The sequence below is a fragment of the Echinococcus granulosus genome (genome assembly GCF_000524195.1).
Source record: "Echinococcus granulosus chromosome Unknown EG_S00003, whole genome shotgun sequence".
NCBI lineage: Eukaryota > Metazoa > Platyhelminthes > Cestoda > Cyclophyllidea > Taeniidae > Echinococcus > Echinococcus granulosus.
Genome location: NW_020170383.1, coordinates 2,462,859 through 2,489,492, shown reverse-complemented (window position 1 = coordinate 2,489,492; position 26,634 = coordinate 2,462,859). Strand labels below are relative to the sequence as shown.

The window sequence follows — 26,634 nt, the reverse complement described above, 5'->3', positions numbered from 1 at the left end:
TTTCAGGTGGAGTTGTGGATGTGCCAAAGCGAATTTATGCAATCCATCTACTAATACGGTGCAATCTGATCTTGTTACCATCTTACACCTTTTAAGAAGTGGATACAGGAATTATTACTATGCCTGTTGTAGGATAGATTAAACACGCCAAATTAATAAGGGGCGTAAGTGGCATTGACTCTTCTCGAATATCATTCAAAACTTGTCCCAGTTCTTCCCACTAAAAGAAAATACTTTTTGATATTTACTACATACTTTGAGTGCTAGTTAATTCAGTGATGAATTAAAAAGTCAAGATGAAGCATACATTCAGCATTGGTCTGACGCAAAAAAGTCTTACAAAACTACGGGAAAGTATCCCCCCTCCTTTATTTCCACTCAAGCAATGTGAAACCATTTGAGCATTCATACGTGCTTAGCCATCAGTATGATGAAGCGCTTAACATAGTCTTGCGAGTTTAAACTACAGTCCAAGGAAGCAACGTAGGTCTCGAGAACATTCGGGACTTTCACACCGGACGAATTAATGTAGTAGAGAGTAACACTTTTCTTAAGCATTACGATAATGAGATGCCTGGAAATTGAACCTAATCAAATGTAGAATACTTAATGAATATTAGTGAGATATCAGCTACGGCGTTGGCGGTGAAATCCACTTCTAAGTTCAGTTTCCTGAATTGATTCTTCCGGTTTTTTGTAGATTTGAATAAAAAGCGGCTTTGGTTGAGGTATTTTGCAGTGTTCATTAATTAATGCTATCACCACACGTATTTCTATCCTTAATGAAAGGCGTATCATCCTTCACAAAAAACAATTTGAAAGAACCAGTCTTTTTAATCTGATCAGAATCGTACTTCTATTGCAGCGTTCCTGTGGTAAATTTGCTTTTGAGAAATAGTCATACAGGTCACCATAGAGGTTAGTAAACCCAAATGACGGTCATGGACCATAAGATTTTTAAAAAGAAAGTGCGACCTGCGCTGACTTCTTTGTGGCTTCATCCCCAAAAAAATGTTGCATCGTGTATAAATGATGATATGTACTGAGCGCCTACCAGGCACCCAAAAACCATCTTATTTCTAACTACGTTGGGCAGATAAACTTTGAACAGACGCTTCCTTTTCCAAAGTGTAGGCGTGTCATAGAAAATATTCCTTTAAAAAGTGTCTAGTTCCAGTGGTTTTTTACTCTCATAGCCCTGAGGCCAGGACACCCGACAAAGGTGCAATGGCGGGGCATCTAAGTGGCCCCTTTACCAAAACCGAGAGTCAAACAAGCATTTAAAATACTACAATCATATCAAGACAGTGATTTTAGTAGCCATACAAATAGATTTAAGCACATATTCAGGACTAATTAATGGTTGCCCAAATCATCTATTTCATTAGTGTCCAAACAAATTATACCCAAACATTTGCCGTCATTAAGTTTTAAGAATATCTTTTATTCATGTCACCATATAACACAGGATGCTTTGGATACCTACGTCAGCGAAATGGCTTTGAACCTGGCTTAGAATACGACGATATATAATGCAGTTAGACGACTCGCTTATGCACTCCACATTTAACTAGGAACTTGATGCTAAATTTGTCAGCAACTTATCACTCGTGTTCACCATATTTGCATTCATGACACGTTCGCTAACAATTTACGATTAGTTTATCATCTTCAACGAGCATTTCCACTCATCACTTACATCTTCAAAGATAAAACTAGCGGTAGAATACGCTACACCTTTTAAATAGCAATATTATAGTCTTGTGACTTCGCGCCCAACTCAGCAGTCGGTGCAGACTCTCCCTGCTGGGAAGTTTGCAGGCGCAGTTGTATTAGCGGCACAGAGCGCAATTAAGGTCATTGTGGGGCCTTTCAGACGCGATAGAGCTCAGACGTCTAAAGGCTTTCACTAAAATCGGTTCTTCAGACTCTTGCACCTCGCCTATCACCACAAGAGCAAGTAGCAGCGACGAGAACAGTATCAGTGGCTACATACTTTGTTGTGTTTTCTACCCAGATAATGGACTAAAATTGACGTTTGTGAAACTCACTCATATCCCCTTTTAAATGCCGATGTAAATATGTTCCCAAATGTACCAAGATGTAAACACGGCTACTGCCGAGGTGCTGCGCGTTTCCACAATCAATTGCTTTCACACAACCATTTCATAAAACTGGAAGATCTGGAAGGGGAATTTAACGCTGGTGTATGCGGGAAATATATGGATTAGCTAAACATGTGTGGGCCATATTGATAATATATGTAATGGCATGCCATTTCAGCGAACGTGGCTACTCAGTAGGAGCAAGGCATTTGTTGGCTCCTGGTGATGTCCCAACCTCACACAATTTGTGTTAATTTCACCTAAGTCATAGATTTATGAAAAAATGGCTTTGATTTAGGGATGCTAAACTACACATTTTCCTAGCCCATGACTCGTTATAAATATTTTATACACTATTTAAAAACAATTAACATACGACAGACCACCTTCAACAACGAAAACATCATTTTATGAGCCTTAGCCTAGCAAATTTCTCTTACATTTATCCATTTAAGAACAAAACCGGAGGAGTTAATACTTAAAACCTTAATTAAGTAGAAGCTAATACATAGTGCTAGTATGTTGTTACCATTTTCATAGACTAAACTAGATTTTATATGAAGCCGACCGAGAGTATTTAGCTCTGTCTGTGCTGAAGATATTAATAGCAGTAAAATCGGCACCTTTAAATCAGTACAAATTGGCCCGAACTTCACGTACACACACATCTTACTTGTTTCAATAAGAATGTTCTTGTGCCTATAAGACCCTTTGACACAACACGGCTGTGGGACCAAAGTCCTCAGCACTTTCACCGAAGCGCTTTTCGAACTTTTACAGACCTGCCTACTTATTAAAACGAGTAGCGAAGTGCCACTACTACACAGAATCCCATGTCATTGTGCACCATGATCAATTTACAGGCAGATTACTAAAATCTTCTAGAATTCATATTAATCTATGTAACCGCCTTCTCAAAAGGACAAAACTAAAAAAACTCAAGTGGCATACAAGTCTCTCACTCGGTAATATTTTAATGTCCACAGGCTACAAAGAACTAGAAAAAGAGGTAACCTCGAAGCAGTGGAAGGAAGGGAGAGAGGCCAAGGAAAACTCGCCCTTGCATCAATTTCTTTTGCACAAGGTGAGACATATATATATATATATAGATTTTTAGAAGGGGAGGATGCGGAACATACAGCATTAAATCAAAGTAGAGACACGTCAACAGACGAAGCATTCTCTTCCTCCTCTTCCCCTTCTTCTTCTTCCTCCTCTTCGTCCCTTTCTCCAACACCCTTTTTCAACGTGGTATTAGGATCGTCGCCCGGAGTCGTTCCACGATTTTCTGAAGTCAGTGTTGTCACCTGGCTGAAAGCATCTGGCTGCACTATACATCGCGATTGTTTAAGAGGTGGAGGTTGAACATCGGCCGCCGATACCGCCGCGGAAGACACTGTTGCCGATGCCGCCCCCTCCGTCGCGACTGGCGACGGTGTGGGCAGCGGAGGCGGGTAGGGTTGGAGATAGTCCAGACCCGACTGAGCCGACCAACGCTGGGGGAGGGCCGGTGGGTAGGGTGAGTACATTGGTGCGTAGCTCATGTTGCCACCACTATTGGTCGCAACTCCTGCACTGGGAGGATAGACCGCATGCTGGTAGAGACCTGTGAAGTGTATCCAGTATCATCCATTAGTTTAGCTCATAAAATTATGCTATTAGTAGATATGATTGTGACAACCTTATTCTATTTAGTCAAGATTAATCATACCGCAAAAGCCAAACCCGCTTCATACCTTGAGAATAGCCAGTGCGGAGAGATCATGGAGATCAAGACATAAAATATGCTTGCATCGAACACCCTTCAATACAAATGTGGGAAGAACCACCAAACTTCTTAAACAAATACACCCGAGGCATTTTAATTGAAAAATAACTACTTTCCTTGTAAAGTTCTAAAGAATTTTACTACACTATGACAATTAAAAGTGACCTGAAGTCTAAATAACTTAAAAATGTTGAGTGGTAGGAAGACCCAACAGCAATTTTTTATCAAATAACGTTATTTTACCGTAGATCATGTTCAAAATCCAACGTTCATGCTAATCATACAGCACCGCCTACGTTATCTGTTTCTGGTTTCCCAGCTCTTACACACTTCATAACTTGGATAAGAATAGGAAAAAGTTGCCGTAGCATTCAACTGATTAAATCACAATTCCGGCGATATAAACAGATATACTGAATATGATCAAAACTATATTGCGCTACAATGCTTAGAAAGTCTTGTTTTTTTTAAAAAAATTTATTCATGAAAACAAATAGGTCATATGGCAGACTGCCGAACTGAGTCCACATAAAACGAGCAAATTCATGCGATTCAACCAAAAACCTGGCAAGCTGGAAACAGACGTTTGGATGTTAGGCTCACATAACTGTAGACAGCCAAAATGCTTCGATTCACAGCAAAACGACCCCTTTTCAAACATTCCAACTCATAAGGGATTTTAGTCCCTGTAATGACCCTATTTTCCCCTAGCAAAAGTATTTCAACGACATGCTTAAAAATTATTCCTCCCCAAATTACACTTTTAAATAAAATATAACGTACGACCAACTGTTAAATCTTTTGAGTAATGCAAAACCTACCGCGATCATACGGCGTAGTGGCCGCAGCAGATGCACCAACAGCAGCACCAGAAGAGGACGGTACGTTTATTTGTCCAACCGAAGTATCCAAAGCGGCACTAACAACTGAGGTGGAGGAACATTGGAGTCCAGAAACCTCATCACCCTTCTCCTCTTCCCGTTTCCGAAGACATGCCTGCTTGGGATTCATGTTTCTCTCTAAAAGAGGGTACACATGCTGGGATAAGATAGACCAAACGAGTGCAGCATGAAAAGGTAACTTAACGGCAGCAGTACCGCGAACTTGTTGCTCAAGCTTGGTGATGAGGGTGACGGCCTGTTGAAGAATGGTGAGTTTTGTCTGAGGTCTGTCATTTTTCAGGTGGATCATGCACATGCGTCCAAGTTCACTGAAGGCATCGTTGATGTCGCGGACGCGCACTCTGCAAGGCAACAAACGACAACACAATACAGGCACATGCAGACATGCGTGCGCTCGCGTACGATCACAAGACATGCAAACCATCTCCCCCTATTTCCGTATTGCAACCCGAGAAAAACACCACCTCTGACTTCGTGCTCAAGACCACTTATCACAGTGACGGCCTGCTGCAGAATCATCAGCTTTGTGAGGGGCTGGGAATTGCCCGTGTGCAGGTTAATCATTTGACCCAACTCCTTGAAGGCATCGTTGATCTCGCGAACTCGTAGACTACAGCCAAGAAACACAGATCATTTGTGGAGAAAAGTGAGTAAAGAGCTCCAAAGCAATCAAAGCCAAGCAGCAAAGACAATTGTATCTAGTAGGAAGCTGCTGATTCTATTTGTACGCAAACTGCAAACACGGTGAGTACAGTAAACACAGAAATAAACCATCATTACACATTATCAAAACATGAGAAGTCATTTTAATAGACTGATAAAAATTGAAGGGAATCGATGGTGTAAGACTATCAATGGTGTGAATATCGAATGAATACAAGGATAGCGAGTCATTAAATGGCACAAAGGGGTGGTAACCAGTTCCGACCTTAAACCTAGGTGGCGTGACAATTCCCGTATTAAAAGTGTCTTAAACTCGAGAATGACGAAGAGCGCCTTGAAGTTTTTGAAACTTTTCTGATGATACATAGAATTAATTCCCATTTATAAAAACATCGTTTCAACTTTCGGAAGTGAAGGCCACTAAATGACTTCAAATGACATTTGAGACGTGTTAAATATTAAAACTAAGCTGATGACTTGGATAGCCAAACAGATGTCGCCATCTACCAACCTCTGTAACAGTGAACCCCTTTGGCCTAAACTTTGTCAGTCGATCCGGAACACGATTTCACCGCAGCTTTTCCCACAATCTCAGCAATGAATCATACACAGTTACCACCATTCATGTTGTCCCGATGGCTGAGTACAAAACGTGACCATCAGTCACAGTCCCCGAAAATAACTTTGGGCAGGACTAAACAGTACCTGAGGTGAGAAGACAGGATATGTGACATCACGAATGGTTATGGTAGTACTTCACATCTGGAAAGTTTAGCTACCTACTCACCGCAACCGATACCATCGAACCGCGGGTACTGGAAGACGGAAATCATTAAACAGAAAGGAAAACTGACATAGGATAAGCATATTTCGTTATTTGAATCCCAAAGTGAATTGTGCAAAAAACTGGACACTTTATTCGCAGAATATTATCAGTGCATCGACCAGTAACATTTAAAAAGTACTTCAGTCTTCGACGTGCCAGCTGCAGTAGACTATAAATACGAGGGCCACCTGAAACGTTTCCGAACTGCAGTGTTAACACTGAAACCAGAAAGTAGTCGTCGTCTGAATACTACCTGGGAAATTGGACACTTGCAGTTCTGTGTGGAAGATGTCACCCCTGAAGTTAAGATTCCGCAATCTCCCAAGGAGTGGCAATCTGCCAAATAATACATTCATCACTCTTGATGAATAAAGAACACTGGCACAGACTAATCATTAGTCTGTTTAGCAACTTCCGGTCACTTTTCGTACCATTTAGCAAAAAGATTACTAGAGTTCCAAAAAGGGCGTTTTGATGTCTTCCGCGCAGATTGATTTGACATTTGCCATGCTTTCATTAATCCTCGTCAGTGTTCCTTGTTCAGCAAACGATGAAAGCATTACTTGACAGTGCCACTCCTTAAGGTATCGTCAAATCTTCACTTCAAGGGTAATGGCTCCCATACAGAACTTCAAGCATACTAAATATTGAATCAATTTGTGCTGAAACCTTTAAAGTGTCCTTCTTAGAATTTTAATTTTTCACCAATTGATACAAAAAGATGACCGGAAGTCGTGAAAGGGACGAACGCCTAACACACCGAAATGCCTAGCGTGGCAAGACGGTGACGTCTCAAATCAATGACGCGATCAACTCAGTAGTTTGTAAGATGACCTGACTTTTTCTCCATATTTTAACGATTAAATGATACGTGGATGACCTCAAAATTGAGAGTTTTCATGCAATATGGGGATGAAAACCATTCGCAGAGTAACAATGACGCCGTAATTACAGTATGGACCACCATTCCACAGACAGGAATGCCGAACTGGGGAGTTGTTACGGTTAAGACAATCCATTGATTCGTTTCAAATATGGTTTCTTAGAACTGTGACAACCAGGGAACTTGAACGTTAGGAGCTTTGATTTGAAAAAATAAGCAAATACGATTATCACGATTATCCAAGGGTCAAGAAATTGATGACAAGGACAGTCAATAAAAGTTAACTGTTTATTTAAAAGAGATTGAGATTGCTTCTCGCAATTGTTCAAGGGCATGAAACCTGATGTCCCCTGTTTTTAACTATGACCTGTCGCTCTAGACAAGACGACTTTCCGAGGCTCCTTCGAATGATTTCTGAAGGGATGTTCAAATAAAACTATTGACATTAAGTATTAAAATAGGCCGTTAGTGATCCCACAAAATGCACTAAAATACAAATCACGAAGTCGAATGGATGTCAAACAGCAGTTTGAAATACAGTGAAATTAACCGAAACCATTGCTGAAAACAAATGTGTTTCGTTCAAAATTGCCAGAAAAAAAAAAGACATCTCGCTTAATAGAAAAGTACCGTTCTACCACCAAATCTATGATTAGATAGAAACAAATTCGAGGGATTGGGTGTTTGACAAAGGAACTTCGACAGTTTCCGTTCAGAAAGCTAAATGTAAAAAAATTAGTAAGAAAAAAAGGTATTTCCTGTCTTAAAAATATGAAAAAATTGCGGACAAAAAGGGTAACAAAGGTTACCACCAAAAAATCCTGCAGTTTGGCAATAAGTGCCCAGACAATTTTGAAGAATACGAACGCATCAAATGGATGAGAGCTTACGAACACAACTGTCAAACCCACCGTTCACGCGCATTATTCGCCTGTCGTCGTGACTTCTCACGTTCCGCCTTTTGCTCCGGCGTCTCATCTTCTCGACCATCCAATGAGTTTGCCCCCTCTGAGTCGGTGCTGATGGAGGGTGGCGGGGGTGGCATGTCCGCTCCGTAGGAGACACTGGACAGCGGTGTGGTGTTGCGTCGCCTGCCGCCTCCACCACCGCCACGCCTCCCACCTCGCGCACTGCCGGCAGTAGTCGGGTTTGAGCGTGGCAGCATCGCCTCAAAAGCGCCGGCAACTCCACCTACTATTGTGGGCCCCACGACTGCCCGACTGGTGAGTGGAGATTCAAGCTTTTCCTCTGAAATGTTGGCGAGAAAAGAATGTTGAGGTGGAATATTGTCGGAGAGGAGAGCGAGTGACAACTCACCCAGGGTCGTAGCAGGAGCCTCTAAGCCGCCGAAAGCTACCATCGGAGGATTCTAAAGATGAAATGTAGAAGGGCAAATAAATTGGCCATCTGTTGCGATGAGGGGAATCAATATAAAGAAGAATACTTAAGAGCAGTTGAAGAGCTTACGAGAGTGAGAGGATTGGTGGGGTCGGAGAAATGCTGTGCATGATGGTGATATGCGATAGCGGCAGGGGAGTGAGCGGGATGGCATTGTGCCGGAACTGCAAACGAAAATCGACAAGCCGCCCAATCAAAGTGGACTCCCCAATGGCAAAATTGTTCGAATGTCAGATTTGAGCACTTGATTCATATGTTAAACAGTTTATTAGAAAGTGCTAAGGAGGAGAAAGGCCAATCTAAGCAAAAATGTCCCAATGAGCTCGCTACAACTACAGAAATGGCCATCCACATGTGAACTCCCACAAAAGTGGTAGCTCTTCTCTGAAAATGTGTGTGAGTAAGAATAGGCTCATAGTCTCGGGTTAAATCAGCAATAAAACAGCACAAAATTTTATTGCCTTTTGAAATCCAGGGTGGAGAGAGAGGGGCAGCAGGATAAAGGGGAGGGGGACAGACCGCGTGAGAAAGCGGCGCCCAAATCACCAATAAAGCAGAAAAATCACTCGCTCCAACACTACATCAACGCTCCTCCCTACGTCGACCATGGCAAACTAACCAGCAGAACCGAGAGGAGGGTTGCACATCCGACTGCCCTGGGGAGAGCCATGAAACGAGAGGGTTGGGGGCACTCGGGGGTTGTAAGCGTAGCCCGGTGCCAAGGCTTCGATACAACTGGGGGGAGGGAATTCCTGAAAGAAAGCAATGTTTAGTGGTGGAGTTGTAATGGATATGCCTCATGGAGGCGGTAAGTAAAATTAAAATGTTCTACCCAAAGCCTCCCAAAAAATGCTGAATAACAACGCCCACCAAGAAAATGCGGCATGTTGGAACTAAAGAAACTGAAGGACTAGACTTCATTCAGGCAAACAAGAGTATTTAGTGACGCAAATTCGAAGAGGTAGTTTATTACATACAAAAATGAATAGGTACCACCTTGCAATAGCCTAGTCGCATACAAGTTTAAACAAGTTTAATTCAACATGCTAATCGAGCTTAAAACAAACAGCCAGGTACTTAACAACAACAATTCCAATTTCGTAACCACATAACTTCATCGGAACGATAGAACACGTGGGCTACAGTAGACGATTTTCCTCTGTTAAGTTCAAAATGCTAAAATACCGCAATAAAGCTAGAATGTTGGGAACCATGCAGTAATACCAAGACCTTACGATGGGAACATTCTGGAGACCCACAAGAGGGTGAGGTGAGGATCCGGCTTGTTGATTATGGTGATGATGGAGGTAGTTTGAGGAGGATGAGGTGACAGTGATGGCACCGGTGGTGTTCGTCATACTGGGAGAATTCTGTACATCGTGACCATGTTGAAGCGCTGGTGCTGCACCACTGAAACTCATATAGTGCTGCTGAAGGGGTTGGAGGTGGTGATGGTGCTGTGGTGGATGGTAGGAGACAGCAGGATGAGGGGGCGGGGGTGGTTCCACACCGAGTGCCAACGGCGTCGACCACGCCTCAATTATGGAGAGGGAGGTAGAAGCGGAGGTAGAGGAGGCAACAGTTTCGCCTTGACGAAGGAACAGAAAAGAGGAGCGGGTGAACAAATGCACACACGCACAAACTCCAATCCGATGATGGTGATGATGGTCACCCCGGTTGTTTGTGCTGGTGCTCCCGTTGAGGGATAGCGGCGATGCACACACGAATCGATTGCAAAAACGGGCCTTCTGCGCCCATGTGTGCACGGCGTGGATGCGACGTGCGTCCGTCCACTCGGATTAGTCGTGATTGCGGACAGGTGGTGGTGGAAGGATGTGGGGGAGGGAGAGCAGATACGATTGCCCAAATTCGGCCCATAATCAGAAGAGAAAAAGATATACGCAAAACGCACCCGCAACGACTGAGGCTGTTGCAGCAGCGGCGGCAATATCAACAGATGCACCGTAGTAGGAGGATCCTGCCTTCAAAGTGACATTGGAAGTGGTGAGGGTGGTGTACTGTCGCGGTTCGGTATCGGAGACCTTTTCCAAGGAGACATTTGAGACCGTCGAAGAGGACGAAGAAGGTGCCTTGATGGCAGCTCCTTCCATCGCCAACGACTGCAGCGGCTGCTGAGTGAAATAAGCGTGAGGAGAAAAGCGAATAACAAACCACAACCATTAGGCTAATAATGAACATAAGCAGCAGCACAGCCCCAATCATGGACACCAAAATTGTAGGTGTGTGCTACCTTCGTCATTTCCCTCGTCCGTCTGTTTGCAACTACACTTGTTGGATGCTATATAGTGGGAAAACTACATAAATCGAAGGAAGAGCAGCATCAAAAATAAAGATGCAGATCCAGTGCCGCAGACGCGCCGATATATCGAAGACAGCAACCTAGGAAGCTGATGACAGGACACAGAGGAGGGGAAGGGAAGGGAGGGGAGAGGAGGGGAGGGGAGGGGTATGAGTAATGAGGATGAGGAGAGAACGGTAATTCCGACAAACAGAACAAAGATGTGCGAAAATTGACAAGTCGCCATTATGCGCCCTCATATGCATGTGCGTACGTACGTACATGCGTGTCTGTGATATGCGAGAGTGAAAGTTGAACCAGCATGGAACAAAGAAGGTGGGTATTGAGGGTGTTGATATGCGAGATTGAGCGACCTCATTATCTACCCAGACGGACAGACAGGCACGAGGGCTTGTCGCCCAGTCCTCAGAAAAGGAGGCATGAAATCCGAAAAGTTATATGAAAGATGAGATTTTAAATAGTCAGGGAACCTACTTTAATCATTAACCGATGCCACAGTTGACATAAGGTCCCAAATTGTTCAAAAAGACAGTTTTACTTTTCGATAAGCAGGAGAGATATAGGCAAGGGAATTTAGGCGTCGAAGAATGACGATATCCAAATACGATTTGGGAAAAGGGAGAAAGACTGGGGGATAGGTTTCCATAGAATCCCACAAAGTTGAAAATAAGTCAACAAAACCTTCCAGTAACCAAAGTCTCCAAAATCATGCCGGCATAAATCAGGATTAGATTTAAACTAGCCATAGCGTTTCAAATATTCATTAAATACAAAAGAAATGAAAATAGAGGTGCGGGTAAAAAATCACTTCTAGGCACGGTTAGCGGTTATTTAGAATGCAAAAAAAAACCCTAATTTAACCGTAATCTCTAGGTTTTCCATGTGCTAACTTCCTTAAGTAAAAAAATAGGAAGGGGTCATATTTCAAAATTCCTCCGAAAAAATCCCATCAATGCAGATGAAAATGGAACAAATTTAAGACGTGAGAATCTGGAAAGAATATAGACATGAACAAACAAAGATAAGAATATTCGACGATTAAACTTACCATAGATCAACAGTTCTTTGACTAAAAAAACTCGGGGATGGTCACAATAACAAGATTTCACCAACAATCAAAGCAGCCAATTACCAATCCCTAAATGTTTCAACCAAGGAAGCGCTTTAAAATCAAATTTAGATGAAACTGTGAAAAGTGCCCATCGTGAACCTCAAAAGGCAAATTAATGAATACAATAGGCACAAAAAAAGCATAAAAAACGATTGAATGGCTCTAAATTAACAACGCCTCAAAATCGTAATCGAAAAAGGGCACCGAAACACCAAGCCAAGCTGTCACACGATCTCCAGCTGCAATATCCGATCAATAGGCCTAGTGGCCATCATCTCATCTCTCCCTCTGCCCCTTCCTTAACCCACCCACCTACCCACCATAATGCTACTGCTACTCAAAAGAGGATACGGCCGGGTGGGGGAGGGACGCCTAATAATGACTCCGCCACCACTGCCACCCCGTCAAGAATGAAAACGTCCACTCGTGAGGAGGGGGGGCGAGAGAGTCTATTGAGAACGGAGTGAGGGGTGAAGAGATAAGCCCCCCCTCTCCTCACATCACCCCATCCTGGCCGAAAAACAACTGCGAAGACGGCTACTATAGCCGGCCAGATGGTTCGAGTTCCCAATGCAGGCAGTGGATACATACACGTTTCATACACAATGTCGCGCAAGAAAAACGGTGTTTGTTACTGAGGCAATACACGGGCGAAACCAGAGGGGACTCGATTGATTACTACAAAGTCGCTATCACTTTCACAAGTATTTTTTCAGAAGTAGAGAAATGACGAGTGTTGGTAACTTACAGTGGCAGAGGACGGACCAGGTTGTGTAGAATTCGAATAGCGCAATGCGTTATTCGTGATGTCTGTAATGGAAAAAGGAGAGCAGTCCGTTGACCGACAGTATCACAACAACAAAAACGACTGCGAACCAAAGTTACCTCTTAGGTTCCCATTAAACCAAGGAGATGAAGGATCACGGGAATAGTAATCAGCCTCGAATGAAAAAAAATACGCATTACCTAATTTAATAGGGCGCAGAGAAAGTGATTAACACGAAATGAGTCTCATGGGTAAACTACGTTGGCCAATACCAAACGAAGAGAAGCACGCGAAGTACTTAAGTTGAGTGAAAGAAAAGTATAAAAAGCGCGACAGGAAACGCACCGAGCGTGAAGATACACTGACATCTGTAATAAAAAATGCAAAGTAATTGTTAGGTTTAGGAAGCAAATTAAACCACAGATATACAATACATCCAACGCGAGTTCCTAGGATTATATAAAATTTGGATTACGAGATAAACACATATTTGTTACGAATCGAAGTAATGCGGCAGATAAGACGATAAGTTTAAAGGAGCGGATTCGACCAATTAGCAGAATTAAGAACCTTAATCTGTAGGATTTCAACAATCAAATCGATGCAATAGCCATTATGGTTTCTTATAAGATAAAGCTATAGCAAAGGGTGAAAGCCGAGACTAAAAAAGAATGACGACAAAGGGAATCAAGGAATATGGTCAACGTGCAGAGAACAGTAAAGCATTGCTAGCAGCGTTTTGGGTTATAAAAAATCTTAATGATGGACCGAAGTAGCAAAATTTCCGCATCCTCTGCACACCGATATGATAAAGATTATTGCTGCTGTGAGTGAAAAACTACAAACTTGAATTAATAAGAGCAAATATCAATATCCACCGCCAATCAATAAGACTTAATAACTTATTAATGCATTCAATTATTAGATTGTACAGGGACGAACGAGAACTTAGAAACCATGGAAAAACGTGTTGAGACAACTCTAAATGAGTAATGATCACATAAATTCGAACAGTGTTACGCAAAAGGACAAAGCAGAAATTTTTAAAATAAGCAAGAACCTACCACAACCGGCCGATTCGGGAGATGACTCGTTAGCAGGATAAGTAATTCCAGCTGACGCTTGAGATGAAGGATTAAAAGTGTCATTGGGACTGGGTGAAGGCCCACTTTGACCAGGCATCCAGGATCCTCCGGAAGGATGCATACTATTTAGCTTAAGATAGCTAGACCTATATCAAAGATGAGACGCTATTGCCAAGCATTTCTAGAATGCACTATTAAAAAAACAAAGAGTAGTTAAGCAAGTTATATATGCAGCAAAAGACAGACTAAGGGCTCACATTTCAGGAATTTCTATAGGAAAACAGATGATACCACGATTCCCAACTCAATACAGCTGGAATATAGGTGAAAACCGGAAGAGAAGCAAGTAGCGGGACGTTAGGGGAGTAATTAAGCCAGATTTACTAGACTTGAGAAAACTGATAGCCAAAGAAAAAAGATAACCAGGCAACCCAATAAAGTTTGTTTATCCCAGTCCATATAACTCTCCTGAATTGGGATAAACCAGTGTGCAGACTATTGCAGAAACAAGGTCCACGGACGACATGAAGGCAGCAGTATTTTGACCACCTAAGACAAACCTTACATCAGCAAAGCAACCGAGGCCGAACGCAACACCAGCGAAAACGGCAATTTGAAGATTTAATTCACCGCCTGACCTTGAGGTCGATATTAAAGATCAAGAAGACCTAAAATGTTCAGGCTATCGACTTACAAGTAGTCGTTATAAGCAACTTACAAATCCTTCAATCACCCATAATGAGTGCTTGTGTTAGGGGATAGTAGCGTAGAGTTCCGGTTTACACCGACAGTTACTTATTGAATGATATCCAAAATTGCACCGGCTTTCATAATTGATTTAAAATAATCCTTTCAGAGGTCTTAGTAGGTAGGAGGTAAATTTGCACGCATTTCAAATTTGACTTTTGATCCATTCCAAAACTCTTTGCGCATATGAATGTATTTTGAGTCACTTAGGTAAATGTTACCGAGTTTTTACCGTCTGAATTCAATGGGGCGCTTATAATACCTGCTGACTTCTAAAATGCGCTATTTTTCCTGAAAAGGCCCCTCTTTACCTGCTTTATTCCAGGGTTACATGTAAACTACCTATTCGTAAGATCATCGGTGTTACTCATATCGTTTTCAAACCCTTTGATCCATTGGATTGGTTTATTAAGATCCCAGCATATTTTGAAAAGGGGCCTATAGGCTTGGTGAAACGTTAGTGGAGTCTTGATATTTAAGTCATTTTTTGCATTTCTATTGGGTTCATAGAACTCCGACGCGTCACCAGGGACTAAAAAGATATAATACCGGGGTAGAATGTATGTTATCAACACACGGAAGGGTTGGAGCAGCTGACATGGTCCATAGGCCAGTCCACCCGGTGAAGGTACGATGGCTAAAACACTAATTGGTCCTTCACCAAAACTGGGAGTTTAACAAACATCCAACGCGTAACATAGCTCCTTTCCTCTTTTGAGCATCGATTACTGAGCTCTCCTTGGTCAATCTCCCATGTTAGCCACTACAATGTAATTGGTGATATAGGACAAGCACCCCCACGCCATCCGTGCCAGTCATCGAATTTCTGTGAAACTGAGGGGACGCTTGACCGCAACGTCACTGACTACTCTTGGCAATTGGACTGGATCTGCAGTTTCGTTCTCTATGGAGGTGGATTCTGGGATGAAAAAAATTGCGTTGGCCATCACGCGGGTCCACCAATGGGCGAAGGACACTGGCCCAAAAGCCTATTTTTCTAATGGGAAGGGGTTTAAACACGGTTTTGCATTAGTTCCTCCTTACCACGTTGTTCTCACTTCAAAGCTACCCAGTTATATTTATAAGGGTTCTATCCAGCTAGTGGAGAAATAGAGGAGTTACTGTATGTCCTCTTTATTGATATCGTTGTACAGATAAGGTAGGTGATTCCGTAACGAAACTTTTCCAGATGGTTCGCGGCTAGTGCTGATAGCTTTTCTACAGAACATAGGACTTAAGTATTTGCCTAGGGTGGAAGTCATTTCTAGCCTTTTGTTGTAAGCCGTCACCAATTCTCTCATTTGTAATATATACACTTCTCTGGGTTGATGCCCTTCGTGAAAAATCTTACTTTCAGCTGCCACCATCGTAGCTTTAGGAGATTTTCCTAAAGATGAAAGAAGACGTAATGCCTGTGCTGAATTTATATATGCATGTATTTAACATACAGCATAGAATAAGGCAACTGGCATGGCTTAAAAGCCAGCCCATTCGTCGAAAGCACAATGAGGAGAACCAAAACAGCCCTTTACCAACACCGGGAGTTATGCAACCATCCAAGGTATTACAGCTTATCATTATTTTCAAGTAGAATCAATTCCGACCCTATGTGATTTTTAGTCGAACAATTTCACTTAGTCATTACCTGGGAAAAGTTTCCAACTTTCAATGTTTAAAATAAAAATGTAATTGAGGCGCGGTGTGCTAGTGAAAAGTGCTTATCGAAAATTATGTTGTTTGCTAAATATGTGGGTTATGAGGATGCAGTAATTTCCCCCATAGGACAAACCCTTTTCCACTCGCTACACCGATTCCTTCATTTTAGCTATGCAGTCGAAGTTCTTCGCAGTAAGTGATAAGTGCACCATTTATTCCTCTTACACATAAAGGAACTATTTCCGAAAATGCTGAGAACTTCGATTAATGATTGCGGAAAAAAATATGCCTGGAAACGGAGTAATCCCTTTATTCTCGGAAGGACCAAATATGTTTGAAAAGTAGTTAAATGGATCTCAAAATGCCTAAAGACAAATGCGCCCGTAGAGTTTCCATCGTATTTATGAGGGCGACAATAATTCAACCTTACAAGAGTGTAGATTATTGCGCCTGTGTGCACCTATCTGTCTTAAACGTCGTATTTAGCATGTCTAATTTGAGAAGTAAAGTACTTTGGATTTCTGTATTTGGATGAATATTCAAGAACTAACGTGGTTCTGCGTAGTAAATCATGCTGTTGATTGTCCCAATTTCTGCGAAAACTACAACATGCTGAAGTTGAAGCTATCTCAGATTCCGTACACCCAATTTATTTCGAATAAAGAAGTTTTATGGAAGAAATATATTACTTTTATGGGTAAATCAAAGCAATTAACATGAAAAACCCGATCACTTATAATTGAAAAATTTGGAATCCTTTTTTACAGACTGGGAAAGTAGAGCGATTCAATTCACCATTTACAGTAACCACTTTATCAATTCCATCATACAAGCAATTACATCCGAAACGACACGAAATGTTTGCTTCTGCCCGCAGCCATAGCAACCAGTTATAACTAAGCGGCTAATGATGTACATGTTCTGAATAGCGCGAATCGGGACGCAATCAAATCTGTGGTGATTATCAGCATTTTTTAAATTTTTGACAAAAAACCACTTTAAACAGTTGGAGATGTCCGCGTCTTTAGGAAACGTTCCTGTTTCGATTCCCTAAAAGTGCCAAATTTGTTTCAAGTTCCCCACATTCTGCGAAGTTTTAAAACTTGTGATTTCGCTCATTTAATCTGATCGACCAATATCGGCTACGGACAGACTCAATTGTGCTAATACCCAATATGCCACCATGGTCGATCAGAATACTATAAGTGCGCAGGAATCTGCCGTTTCTCCGGCAGTCACTTGACCCGGGATTCAAACGCCACCTCCTGTTTACTCATACGCATCGGTTATGAAGACATCTGGATCGAAGTGTGACAATCACGAAAGTGTACTTTATCAAATAAAATCACCTAAGTAAAATAACTTTTATTTTTCAAAGCATTTTCTACAGATGCCTTAAATACATTAGCTTTTCCTTTTTAGAGAGATTCTGGGCAATGGATTTTTACAATTCTCTCTTGACAAAGTGGCAATTTCGTTCCTATTTATTCCGTATAACGGTCAGCTAAATCCCAAAAAACGCACGAACCAAGTTAGCCGAGAGAGAATTCACCTAAAATAAAGTGCTGAATACAGAAGAGAAATTTATGCGATTCGAGATTTTGTCCAACTGTATAGTGAACGCCCACCGCTGCCACCAATGTAATGTTCCGAGACTTCCTTGATGACGAAAGACGACATAATACTCCGACAGAATATATGTATTACGCACAGATTAGGTATTTGGGCCTTTTCATGGCTCAAAGGCCAGCTCACACGACGTGGTACAAAGGCCAGGTCAAAAGTGGCTCCTTGCCAATACCGAGAGATAAGCAAACGTTGTATTGCATAGGTTTACTGCTTATTATGTTTCCACCCCTAGACATGGTTGGTTGGCCATGTACTAGAATGCGGAAGAGCTTCTGTATGTAAGCAATAAACCTTGTCACAATGGTATGGCCAATGCGCCAAAGCTTCAACACTGCGAAATTATCCAAAAACTAATCACCTAAGTGATGGATCAGCCCTATTCACTAAAATAGGGGTTTTCGCTGCAGCAAAGTGTAGTATCAAGGATATTTCCTGAGGGCGAAAGAAGGCATGATTGTGGGAAAGAATACATCTGTCTAACATAGAGAAGGTATTAGGGTTATTGCCGTGGCCTGGAGGCCAGCCCACTCGGCGAGGTACAATGGCCAAGATACCAATTTCTCCTTTACCAAACCGACCATGAAGCAAATAACCAACGTGTTACAAAAGATGCTGTGGTGTAGTTGTAATGAAAAGGACATCAAAATTGCACCATGTAAATATTATTCTGTAGAAAATCATTGGCAAAACTTTAACGACTGTCAGGGGATGTCAACTTTTCCGCTTTGTTGATTACACAGCCATTTCCTAAGATCAGAATTTCTTTAATTTTACTTTATTTTATAATCCTACTCTTCCGTGATGAAATTCCTTCCTTATAAGATAGTGCATTGCCTGCGTTTACGCCTTAAGAAAAGAATTGCTATTAAGTACCGCTTTTACAAATGTGCTAGATTAAATGACACAAAGTAAAGAATTTTGTTCTTGCAGAAATCAGACTAAGTGATGTTTTTAAAATTGCTCTTGCTCATGTATTTGTTGCTCTACTAATATATGCTTTTTACGTGGCACGGTTCCTTGAGGAAATAGGTTTTGCATGGTTGCGTGAATATTCAATTGCTTTACGAAACAGTCATGACTGTTTTGGCAATACTTACTCTCTCTTTATGAAAAATTTTCTCCATTAAAGTTTTGTTTAGCTGGTAATAGAGTCGTTGAAATCATGATGCTGGCATGCGCTTTTAGGTCCTCCGAATCAGTGTAATTCGTGGTCGCTGACGCTGCCGTATCACCATGTTTGAGAACGCAGTTCTGTTTGGAATTAATCTGGTCTACTTCTTGGCTTTCGCATCACTTTACGTTCAGCTGCCGGGTAAGAAACTATCAGCAGAATCGCATTTTAATGTAGGTCTTATCGGAGATGAGGGCGTTGCTCCTGTTAGACTATTGGATCTATCTGTACCAAAGACGCTTGAGGACTTCTTAATGGGCATCCCATCTATTATAAGATTTCATAATAGCTTTTATCTAAGCGAGTATCATGCAGCTGAACTTTCCGTTCTTGCCGGACTCACGCTTTCATTCCTTTCCATGGCTATACCTCAGTTACTTGGGACACTGTCACTCCTTTTTCAATGGATATCATTCTTTTCCATTGTTAAGGTGAACCACAAATTTAAACAATTATTGGTACTTAGGTTTGTCCAGGTGTGGCCGATTGGAAGTGGACATCGCTTTTAATTGAAGCTGGTTTCCTATGTTTCTTACTATCAATTAAACTACGAAAATATTCGCGTTCTGCTTCCATGATCGTTGCCTGGTTGATAAAGTGGCTTCTCTTTAGAGAGGCTGTCTCTACAGGATTTGCTAGATTAGCAAACGATAACTATTTCTGGTGGGACCTTTCTGCGATGGAGCACTATTTTTCCACGCAGGTGAATTGATCCGTTCGATTCTTTATTGACTTCGCTCGTGTGAACCTGCGCTTCGACATCTCAGTGCTGTTGGTTTCAGATCTCTCCAACACCAGCAGCTTATTATCTTAGTTTGGCCCCTAGTTTGGTCCTTCGTATCATCTCATTGTTCTTCATCGTTATGGAAATTTTCATACCTTTTCTCTTCTTGATTCCCGTACGCGAATTGCAGATATTTTCCTTCTTTGCGAAGGTACGTAGTTTCTTACCTTGTAGTCTTTTCTGAACTTGATTTATTTTTGGATACAAGGGAATGTACACAGTATATTCATTTTTTTAGTATTAAACATCGATTGATGACCGTGACGAGTTAAGGAAATCTATTTTAAGTACACTACCGGAATTTTTATTAACATAAGTATTTCTGCTATGTACTTGTAATTAGACCTTTCAGAGCATTCATTCTGGTGGGGAGATGGGTTTTCCATCGTTTTTCCATTTTTGCGCCTAAGATGGTTCGTACTGAGCACTAATAGGTTTTTTAGGTTCTAATTTCATGTGCGTTCATTTGGGCGATGATTTATACAAATCTGTACATTTTAGCTTAGTTTTCTCACGGTATTTTAGTCTTTTGAAAATGTTAAGTGCATTTAATCGATGGGAACTACGGAAGACTATGAACTATATTTTTCAATGGTGATCCTCGTTAAATGCTCTTTCAGGGTAGTACATCATCATAGTACGCAATGTTTATTTCGCTTACAGGTCATGTTTCATGCCGACTTGATAGTCATCGGTAACCACGGCATCTACAATCTCCTCTCCATCGTTCTCAGCTTTGCTCTTCTGCCGGAGCCCAAAAGATGCAGTATGCTTTATTAATTTCCGTTGTCTAGCCTTTGTGTGAGATTAACACCTTTTTCTCGCTACTTATGAATAATTCTATTCCCTTTATCCAGAAGGATCGCCGGTCTCTCACAGATTCGTCTCAGTTGCAACGACAGTGGCCGTGCTTACAGTTCTCTTCTACGGCGTGTGGGTATTTTTCGGTTTTCAGGAGGGTATCGAGGCCATGCGAATAAGTAAGCATGTGCTTATGTGCTTGTGTATGCTTCGGTGCGCACGCGTTTAGAATTGCAGCCATAGCTTGGCATGTGAATATCTGGGTGTCGCGGTGTTGCTTTACAACGGGCTTGGCCACGTTTAACTGTCTGTCTGGCCTCAATTAATTGCATCGACTCTTCCTGTTCACTGTTGTCTTGCTTGTACGGACGCGTTTATCTACGGGTTTGACTTATGTACCCGTCTGGGCATCTTTGGTTCGCAGATGACTAGTCTCTAGATGCTTTCCATCCACTGCCTGTATGGCTGATGTAAATGTATAACCTATCCAGGTACTATACAAATGACCGACAACAAAAAATAGACGTATCAGAGTAATCAGAATTTTGGTCCCGGTATCATCTCCGGCTCGGAAGGGTCGTACGTTTTCATTTCACATTTGTCAATAAATGTGCGAACAAATTTGTAAAATTACGCCAATTAATCACGTCTTCAGTTAGTCGAACTTGTTTTTATACATGCTTCGCAATGCAGCCAAACAAAGGTTGTTTCAGTTTAGGTGGCTTACAGTTTGATTTTCGTCCACAAAATATGCAAACTTTTTAAATTTAGTGCTATTTTTACGAAGCTATGACGGTGAAAAGGCCAAAGCCTGGCTGCATATTCCACGACAATTTCGCCATCAGTTCAGAGATGGAAAACTAAACTTGATATTTGCACTGCCATCTGGAATTCACCACTTAAATATTGTATCCCATGCTTGAGACAGGGTTAAACTATTTAAAAATCCTCCCAAACCTTGATCCACTTTTCGAGGAAGACTTATTGACTTCTAAACTTCACAACTTCTTTCATTGAGTCGTATTGGTTTCACTACTGTTCGATAAGGACCAGTGTTTTGCTAATTACCTTTCTAACTAGTCAGTTTGCTTTTGGAAATAATACACACGCCCACCGCATTTTTGCCAAATACGCCATCGTAGTTCTGCCTGTTTTTGTAGCGATTCTACGCAAAGAATTCATTGATCAGGCAAAGACGGTGAATTATTACACCGTTCTTATTGTATCTTCGTTCTTTGCTTTGAATCTTCTCGCTGAAATGTTTAGGTAAGCGTTTATTGGGATGCTGCAAAGTTTTCTACCTCTGACGTTGAGTTTGATTATTTCCATATCTATTCACAGATCTTTGTCTACGAGGGGCTGTATGAACCGTATGCTGGACTTCACCGGGGTAGCTCTTGTCGGTCTAATGGGCGGTGGTCTTTTTGCAGCGTCGCTGGTATCTTACCATTCAGACCATTTACACATGATTCTTGGTCTTTTTTTCTTGAAATAGCGCTTTTTCCATTTTAGAAGTTAAAAATGTAGATTTTATACTGGTGTTTTACGGCTAAGGGGGTAGGTTTTGGTGATTACTGCTTTTGAAAAGTGTTGCTTGTGACAATAAGGTTCCAGTGAAGGGAGCATTTGTTGGTGCAGCTGAATACTGCTCAGTCGATCTAAAGCTGCGGACCGACTTCCTGGCTTTGTTTTAGAACAATGTAGTTATTTGGATCACGAAATACCACGTATAATTATGAAAGGTGCTTTTGTTACAAATGTTCCGAGGAGTTGGAAAGCTTGTTGGTACCATGGTCAGAGCTTTGTGTCACCGATGTGGAGAGCGGATTGCAGGAGACTGCGAAGAGCTACGTAATGAGATTCCCGCCTCGGTAGATCATAAGTTTATGTTATCCTAATCGGTCTTTATCATGCGGATCATTGAAACATTAGTATCATTACGTTACTAGTATGAACAGCTTTCGGTTCACGATGGGGATCTGTACCAACCCATTGGTAAAGCATAATCACCAGAATTTTATTTGTACAAATTTTTTGTCTTCCCACCACAGGCGCCATTCTCAAGTCTGGTGGATTCTAGTAGCGTTGTGCCTCTGCCTAGTTTCGCACACGAACTTACTGCCGCGCTGAAGCCCTTCCATCTCGCCAATGACTACCGCTTCTTTCATCAGTGAGCTTTGCTTCCCTTCCAACTTTTATCTTTTTTCTATTGTTACAGTGTCTGTCTGCCTTCACTAATATGAAATCCTTTTTTTTTTATTTAGAAAGGAGAAGGATGTGCTTTTGAAGGTAGACCGACAACGCACTGTACTGGTTCTGGAGGGTGCGATGAACGAGAATGGACCCTGGAAAGAACTCTCTTTCCACCATGTACCAAGCACCCCTGAAAAGATGCCTTCCATCATTCGTATGTCTTGTTTTTTGTTTACGAAATCCGCACCCTATCTGTCGAATTCTGTGTTCGAAAATCCTTAAATGCTTTGGTAAATCAGGTGTTATAGAAAGCAGTTGTTTACTAAATTCTTGGCTTTATTTTATGCCTTGAAAAAAATGTCGGAATCTAACGATTCTCATTTTTGACGAATGGTAAGCTCCATCACTTCTTTTTTGAAAAGCACTTCCTGACAACCTCTAAATACCTGTTTGTTACGGTTCAATCCACATCTCCTATTTTCTTGTACACAGTCAATTTGCAGATCGAGCCTGTGTTTTGCCTGCACAAAAAATGGGATAATTCATTCTCATGCACATATCATCACCTGTGATCAGTGTAGGTAATAGCCATTATCCTGATCGGATAAACTTTTTCCTTAAAGCTATTCTCGGTCAGTAAGAGAAGATAGGCTCAAATAAAGGTTGCAGTACCTATCAGTACTACCTTTTTTAGTGGTTTTATCTTTTGTGGCTTCTAGTGATGGGTTTAGGACCAACAAAGATGTATTTTAAATAAACGACCGAAAGTTTATTGAATGTAATCCAAGCTATGCCATAAAACATTGAAAGTTACGTACCGAATTTGATTGACGAATTGGCTTGTCCTTTTGGAACGGGCTTTGGATGCTTCGAACAGGTTAGAATTTTCTTGCTACATTGCCATCATTTTGTGTGCTGATCTAGATGGGGTAATATTCGCGTTGCCTTTCCTTCAGCCGGACATTTGCCTGTGGTCGACTTTGAGGCGGCATTGAGTGGCGAAAGGACCTTCGAGAACTCCCCAATTGTCGCAACCCTTGTCTATCGAATTCTTACCAAGGAGAAGGAGGGTAAGTTTTCATGTTGACTAAGGTAGTAAACATTTGTGTCGATAAACTGGTTCACCACTTTGTTTTGTGCTGTCAACACATTCTACCGCCTGTATGGCGCGATCTTTTGAAAATTGAAACAAACAGTTATTCCTTTGAGGCGTGACTGATGGATGCGGCGTTCCATGCGTGATTGGTGTTTATAAACGTTAAATTCGAATGCTGTGCTGACAGATTCATTCTTTAAGTATAATCACGGGATCTAACGGCCTTTTTGGATTTGTCTCATATTTTCAAGCGCATTAAATGTCTTCTTTTCAAACGCGTGAGAAGCTCCTTCTTATCCGGGGTGAGTTTTAAATCGTGTCTCCTCCACTTGCGTTACGTTGCGTTACGTTTTTGGTCGAATTGCATTTTTTTGACTACAGTGACATGCCACTCTTATGCTGAAATACTTAATCTTTTTCCTCAGTTCTTGCACTTCTCGAACTCTCGGGGTTTCCTATTGGCCCTAAATTCGTGCAAATCAGAAAATACACCTATGAAATAAGCCGCCCCCTTAACGGGTAAGTCCCACCTTGTTTTCTCGCTAGGAATTACTAAGTGCAATCTTTATTATTGCACAATAGCCTTTACCTTCACCTCACGTAATTACCAAAGCGAACATTGTCTGACCACATTAATATGTATCATGTTTTTGGGGATATTTGGCGATTTGTTCTGAAATCCCATGCACAAAAAAAGTACCATTTCAAGGCCTGCTGAACGCCATAGCGAATATATAGTTACTGTACCCATACAGTGGTAGTGGAGGGTGTTTGACTAGAAATGTGGGAAAAGTGCTTATGTTCGAACTTTAAAAGGATGTTTTCTTTTTCGTTTAATATCGGCGCATTCTGAGTCATTAGAATATTTTGTGCAGATTATGCGCTGTTTTTTGGTCTTCGAACTTTTTGCAGAAAATCTAGTCAGCATTTGCCGTGCGTCCACTGACAAGTTCTTTGCACTTCAGGCCACGGTGGTGGAAACGCAAGTTGCAGAACATCTACCTTCCACCTACTCAGGCCTCGACTCCACGTTTGACCCAGCTGATGACCAAGATTGGAATTGTTGGCAAACGGGTACGGATATCTTATATTTGGAGCTTGTCTCCTCTTGGTCAATGCAGTGTACGCATGAGGCACCCTTATTAAGAGCGCATCACGTTCTCACTTGTCTTCACAAAAGATATGGCTGACAGTCAAAGGACGCATGCGTTTGTTTATTTTGAACAGCACTGCGTAGGTGCTGTCATTCACACGAATGACTTCTCCATTAATTACACACGGGTTTGGGAGTTGGCCTTGAAATGCAGGCAGGTGTTTAAGGGGCCAATTGCGCTTGTGCGACGAAATTGACTGAGCTTCACGTATGTGAGGAACGAATCGCGGCAGACTGGATAGATATACTCAAAGTATCCATGATTTTGCCACAACTACGCTCAAACGTTCGCTCTGTTCTACAGCGAGGACGTCCGTTGGACGCCAACCTCGTATCATCACTGCTGGACAAGCTGCGAGCGATGGTGGGTCAACCGGCCAATCTGAACGGCTTCTACGTTGTCCTCGTGGTGGCTTTTTTGGTGAACAAAATTTTCTAGTCGCGCCCCTTCATCCTTTGTGTATCACTGACCGCCTTTTTCTACGCTTTCTGCTTGGATGGGGGTGTGATTGTGTCGGTTTAATTCTCTGATTGATGTGGTGTTGTACCAAATAAAATCTCTTGTTTCGAAGTCCCCTTTTTCGATCGCGGGAAATTCTCAAAAACTAGTGAATGTGATCTACATTTTTGTTTTCAAACGTCCATGCTCCATAAAGTGCTCACTGAGTATATCCTAAACAAACCGAGTTCTGGCGAAGACAGATTGGCGCCGACACGATTGGATTGCCTCGAGTCACTTGGATGCGGCGGGTGGGGTTTTCATTGCACATTTTGAAAGGTGTTGGATTTTTGTCTACAATTGTCTTCACGCCCATGCTTGCGCAGATTGTCATAGGTCATGACCAAGACTGCTGTCACGCTTGAGTGCTTGTTCTGCGTTTGTTGAGGTATTATTTGACCAGGATTGGGTCGACTTCTCTGCACATCATTGCACGGTTGGTAGATCTTATCAAACTATGTTTGTATCAAAGTCTTGTTAGAATGTGATGGCTGCTTTATGGTCGGTTCGGGTTATGGGGTGGTCGTATCTGATGGTCATGCATGCTTTATGTGTGCATTCATCAATGCATTTTATTGCAGTCAAAGTGAAGCACTTTTTTATTAAAGGGCATGTAAATGAAATCTGGAATGGTTTTGACGACAAAGCCCTTGTTCATCGATATCCTTGAATGTGTCACCATGGCTAGAGGCACTGAACACGTTTTGCTCAGTTTACGAGCGTGGAGAGGTGTACAGACATCCATTTTTCAAGAAGTTGGTGCGTAAACCATGATTAATGCGATTCATCATTGACAAGCCGGGCACAATAGAGAGAACTCGTGATACGTAAAACTGTGCTAATTGAGTAAAACTCGAAACCATGATTTTTTTGTTGAACCTGACGCAACTTCAACAGTATAACTTTCAACCTTGGTAATATTAATTGCATCACTGTACATCCATGCCTAAGTATTTGTAGCAAACCTACTCATAGGTTATTTAATGAGTTGTCAAAGTGAAGCATCATAAATTCTACCAAACCTTTAAATGCTGTTGGCGTGACCCAAATGATCTCGGTATTGGTTGGTGAAGCAGTT

At 41.7% G+C, this 26,634-nt stretch overlaps 2 protein-coding genes across 2 annotated transcripts; one reads left to right on the top strand and one right to left on the bottom strand. All coding sequences in view use genetic code 11, as the record gives it.

Annotated features, from left to right (window-relative positions):
* Nucleotides 1–91: 91 nt before the first annotated feature.
* EGR_00950 (Transcription factor) lies at nt 92–13,924 on the bottom strand (the record flags this gene model as incomplete). The annotated part of the gene is made up of 13 exons (XM_024490199.1): nt 92–220; nt 412–574; nt 3,279–3,711; nt 4,695–4,892; nt 4,971–5,114; nt 5,264–5,385; nt 8,059–8,516; nt 8,615–8,709; nt 9,165–9,297; nt 9,781–10,133; nt 10,458–10,674; nt 12,725–12,786; nt 13,807–13,924. The coding sequence occupies 13 exons, from the start codon at nt 13,922–13,924 to the stop codon at nt 92–94; spliced, it is 2,625 nt and encodes an 874-aa protein (XP_024355602.1).
* Nucleotides 13,925–19,092: 5,168 nt separating this feature from the next.
* Nucleotides 19,093–25,496, top strand: EGR_00949 (Lipase maturation factor; the record flags this gene model as incomplete). The annotated part of the gene is made up of 14 exons (XM_024490198.1): nt 19,093–19,171; nt 19,208–19,461; nt 19,497–19,733; nt 19,813–19,965; nt 20,478–20,580; nt 20,672–20,794; nt 21,776–21,881; nt 21,957–22,053; nt 22,667–22,785; nt 22,880–23,022; nt 23,765–23,878; nt 24,330–24,423; nt 24,870–24,978; nt 25,362–25,496. The coding sequence occupies 14 exons, from the start codon at nt 19,093–19,095 to the stop codon at nt 25,494–25,496; spliced, it is 1,866 nt and encodes a 621-aa protein (XP_024355601.1).
* Nucleotides 25,497–26,634: the final 1,138 nt, after the last annotated feature.